The 5,014-nt window shown below is 36.9% G+C and overlaps 1 protein-coding gene across 1 annotated transcript; it reads left to right on the top strand.

Annotated features, from left to right (window-relative positions):
* The first annotated feature begins 350 nt into the window (after window positions 1-350).
* On the top strand, window positions 351-2,134 carry LOC121497515 (pre-mRNA-splicing regulator WTAP-like). The gene is given in 3 exon segments (XM_041767222.1): window positions 351-799; window positions 1,365-1,790; window positions 1,792-2,134. Coding segments are annotated over 3 exon segments (1,173 nt in total). The 3' UTR covers window positions 2,090-2,134.
* The last annotated feature ends 2,880 nt before the right edge of the window (window positions 2,135-5,014 follow it).

The following is a 5,014-nucleotide window of genomic DNA, read 5'->3' as shown; positions in this document are numbered from 1 at the left end:
TCCTGTTTCAGGGTTGTATGATAGAGGTCTTTATTTCTTTCAGATGGATAATCAATGTTATGTTATTAGTTGTTTAAGCTATGCCTTTTTCACAGAATTGAAATGCTATCTTTATAATAGATAAATTCTTCTATATATTGTATGTATTTCAGTGTTTTTTTCTTCTGTTTCACTGATCTATTTGTCCATTTCTGTGTCAATACTATCTTGTTTAATTACAGTGGCTTTAGGGCCATTTTGTGGCAGCGAGACCCGCAAATAAAGGGGAGCGCTGGGGCGGTGTGGCCTGGCGGGCGGCCTGGGAGGCGAGTGGGTGGCGGAGCCTCGGCCTATGTGACTGGCGATTCAAGATGACCAACGAGGAACCTCTTCCCAAAAAGGTTCGACTGAGTGAAACAGACTTCAAAGTTATGGCACGAGATGAGTTAATTCTAAGTTGGAAACAATATGAAGCATATGTCCAAGCTTTGGAGGGCAAGTGCACAGATCTTAATTCTAATGATGTAACTGGGTTAAGGGAGTCTGAAGAAAAACTAAAGCAACAACAAGAGTGTGCTCGCAGAGAAAACATCCTTGTAGTGCGACTGGCAACCAAGGAGCAAGAGATGCAAGAGTGTACTACTCAAATCCAGTACCTCAAGCAAGTCCAGCAGCCTAGCGTTGCCCAACTGAGATCAACAATGGTAGACCCAGCTATCAACTTGTTTTTCCTAAAAATGAAAGGTGAACTGGAACAGACTAAAGACAAACTGGAACAAGCCCAAAATGAACTGAGTGCCTGGAAGTTTACGCCTGATAGGTAAACAAATCACACTCCCCAGTCAAGACTTCCCTGACAGTCCCAGTATGAGGAAGCTGTGGTGGGACAGCCAAGTACTCGTTTCCACACCAAGACTCAGACTTTTTGAGCCAAAAAAAAGCCACATTCTTATACTATCCAGCTTGTAATGGTTAATGTAAAACTTACCAGATGAACCTTGTGTTTCAGCTTTTTTTCCTTCCCCCTCCCCTTGCTTCAGAGGCCTGATGGCGTTGGACTATTCCGAAGAAGTGGCCACCTCGGAAAAATCCCCCTTCTAGAACATGTAGACACTTGAGAAATGTTTCTGTTTGAAGAAAATAGAGGGAGAAACAGAAGTCTTAAGTCTGTGGCACACTGTGTCTTCAGACAGTTTGGAGGAATGAAAACCTAGAGATTTAAAATCATGAATTGAACATGTAAAATTCCAGTAAAATGTAAAAATGGAATATGCATCGCTCTTAACCTTGAGCATAGTGACTTAGAGACACTGTATCTCAGGTTTGCCAATAAGACTGTGGACTTCGTGATTGTTGTTGAACTTCTGGGTCAAAACTCAAATGAGCCAAACAGGCAAAAAGTTAATGGTGAAGTGTCGAATGCTTATCCAGGAGAATCAAGAGCTTGGAAGACAGCTGTCCCAGGGACGTATTGTACAACAGGAAGCAGAGTTGGCTTTACAGAAGAAATACAGTGAGGAGCTTAAAAGCAGTCAGGATGAACTGAATGACTTCATCATTCAACTTGACGAAGAAGTAGAGGGTATGCAGAGCACCATTCTAGTTCTTCAACAACAACTGAAAGAGACGCGCCAGCAGTCGGCCCAGTACCAACAGCAGCAGTCTCAAGCTCCAGCCCCAAGTACCAGCAGGACTACATCTTCTGAGCCTGTAGGACAGGCGGAGGCCACAGGTAAAGACTGCAGTCGGCTGGCCAACGGACCAAGTGATGGCACTGCCTCCCGGCAGAGGACGTCTGGGTCTGGATTTCACAGCCGAAGATGACTTTCCTTCTTCTCCAGGGAATGGTAATAAGGCCTCCAACAGCTCAGAGGAGAGAACTGGCAGAGGAGGTAGTAGTTACGTAAATCAACTCAGTGCGGGGTGTGAAAGTGTAGACTCTCCCACGGGCAGTGAAGACTCTCTCACACACCCCTCAAATGACACAGACTCCAATCGTGACCCTCAAGAGGAGAAAACAGTGAGTGGGAAAGGTAACCGAACTGCGGGTTCCCGCCACGTTCAGAATGGCTTGGACTCAAATGTAAATGTACAGGGTTCAGTTTTGTAATATTTTTTCCAGCAAATTTTTAAACAGTGTCATTTAATTTGGGAGAGGATATTGTCCAGAAAATTAACGCATACTTTTGTCACAATTCGCCTTTTTTTGTGGGTGTGGTTTTTTTCTTTCCCTTTTTCTCCCCCCTCTCTTTCTTTGCTTCAATACCTCTGCCACTTTGGAAATTGTAACAGTTAATTACCTTGAATGTTGCTAACAGGACATTTTGTGTAGGGTCAAGTTATTTTTATATGAGTTAATGTGAAGTTGTAAATGGAAAGCTTTCCTTAAAGTATAACACAATGATGTCTGTATAAATCTGTGTCTATCCTAGAACCTGTGCTGTGTAAGGACATTCTTACTCATGCTGTTATTATACTTATGCACCATTCAGACTTGTTAGAGTAGATGTGGGTTTATGACTGCCAAGTTTGCCCAGTACAGTAGTTTTATCACTAAAAGTTGGACTTGCTGATGGAGTCCTATAGTAGTTTCAGTGTTAGATACAGTTTTTTCCACCATACATCCGTGCATTTTCTCTTTAGGTGACTGAATGTTTAAGAAATTTGTGTGCATGGTTACTCAGTTTTTATGAACTGTTGTATCCTGTTAATGCATATTGCTCTGTGACTCCAGTATATCTTACCTGTACTGACCAAACCTAAATAAAGATTTTTATTGTAAAAAAAAAAAAATTACAGTGGCTTTAGTATATATTTTTGTATCCAGTTAGACAAACCCTCCCCTTCATTTTCCTTATAAATAACTTTCCTCATTATTCTTGGACATTAATTCATCTATGCTGACTTTAATATTATATTATACAAACTCATTATCCTTTCAAAATTTCTTGTATATATTAATTTGAAGAGATTTGGCATTTTAACGATACTGTGTTCCTCTCCATGGATATAAACTCAGAGCTATATATCATTCAATAACATTTTATAACTTTCTTCATGCAGGTCTTATGGTCTTGTTAAATTTATTTCTAAATGTCTTATTAGCCTTCATTATTATTGTGAATGGAATATTTCCAGTAGCCACTGATAATGGAGGAAAAAACTAGTATATACTATTTACATTTATTATTTATTACATTTATTATGGATTCAGCCTTACTTTCATTTATTATGCATTCATCCACCTTATTATATGTCTTACTAAATTCTATTAGTGTTTTACTGGGGTCTCTTGGAATCCTTAGGTATGCAGTAATGTCATCAGTAAATAGAAACCAAGTTTTTAATCTCTCCTTTTTCAGTTTATACTGGTTATTTCATTTTCTTGTCTTATTACATTTTCTAGAATCTTAAATAACAATGGTATTAATAATTAGTAATAATAATCTTAAATAATGAATAATGATGTTGTCAAGCATCTTTATCTAAATTTAATGAAAAAGTCTATCATTTCATAATTTTGAAATCATATTTTGCGATTAGCCTTGATAAGAAGTTTTTATCATATTCAAGTTGTTGCTTTTCATTGCTATTTTACCTAGAGTTTTTCTTAAGAATAGCTGCTGAGGGACACCTGGGTGGCTCAGTGGTTAAGTGTCTGCCTTTGACTCAGGATGTGATCCCAATCCCAGGATTGAATCCCACATCAGCTCCCTACGAGGAGCCTGCTTCTCCCTCTGTCTATGTCTCTGCATCTCTCTCTGTGTCTCTCATGAATAAATAAATAAAATCATTAAAAAAGAATAGCTGCTGAATTTATCAAAGGCTTTACAGCAACTACTGATAGAATCATCTGTCTTTTTCTTCTTTGTGTAAAGAATTATATGACAGGGGAGTATACTCTTTCAGTTTAGCATAACTATTTGATTTCAAGAATCTTTATTTAAGATACATTTTACACATTTTGAGTTATTATCCATTTAAATTTATAAAATTTATAAAATCCATTAAATTTACATTATATTACATACTAATACCTTTTAATTTTGAACAATTCTTGAAATCCCAGAATAAATACTACTTAATCAGAGGAAATTACTTTCTTTTGATATAATCCTGGAGTCTATTTGTTAATATTTTAATACGAATTTTTGCATCTCATTCATGTTTTATATTTTTCTTCAGAATGTTATATCTTATCATTATCATATTTTATTCTTTCATCTCACTTTGGTAACATTAATTTTGTTCTAAGATTTCTTTATTCTTTTTCCTTATTTTTTGTGACTTGGTGATGTTACTTGATGATGTTACTTCTCACCCCTGCCCCTTGTATTTAAAGGTTCTCCTGCAATTTTCCACCTTCTCCCAACACTAATAAATGCCTATTTATTTATTATTGTGTGACAATAAGAGACTATTTCCCCCAATTACTCCAAGACTTTTGCCCCATGCAACAAGCATTTTTAGAATGTTTTTACTTTTCTCATGCTAGTCTCTCCCATGTAAATGGAACATCCAGAAAACTTTTATCTTACCCCTTTCTTCACTACCACCTCACGTCCTTGATTTTCTTGAGATAATTTTTTACTTTCCAAACTATTAGGTTTTCACTTGTAGCATAACTGTTTTTTTCTCCTGAAATATCTTTATATAGGATATATTTTACACACTCCTGATTCTTATCCATTTAAATTTAAGTATGCTGTTGCAAGGTTAAAATCACCTCTATCTTCATCTTTCTTTTCTTGAGGTCTTCCTCCTTAATTATTTTGCTCTTTGGTTGTAGCTATATATCTAGTACTCTTTCAAACGGAAGTCACCTGAATTCCTGATCTTTGACAAATATCTTTCCTTTAACCTAGCTAGTTAGAGGTATCTTGGAGGACTTTAGGATTCTTGGGTTGGTGTCCTTTTCTCTCTAGATTAGGTGATAGTAATCTATTATTTTCTGGGCTCCTCTGTTATGTGTAGATGAGAAGCCAAGTCTTCCTAATATTTTGTTTTTAACTTCTCTTAAGTTAGGGCATTTTAC

This window comes from Vulpes lagopus, chromosome 8 (genome assembly GCF_018345385.1).
Source record: "Vulpes lagopus strain Blue_001 chromosome 8, ASM1834538v1, whole genome shotgun sequence".
Classification (NCBI taxonomy): Eukaryota; Metazoa; Chordata; class Mammalia; order Carnivora; family Canidae; genus Vulpes; species Vulpes lagopus.
This window is presented reverse-complemented; position numbering and strand designations above follow the sequence as displayed.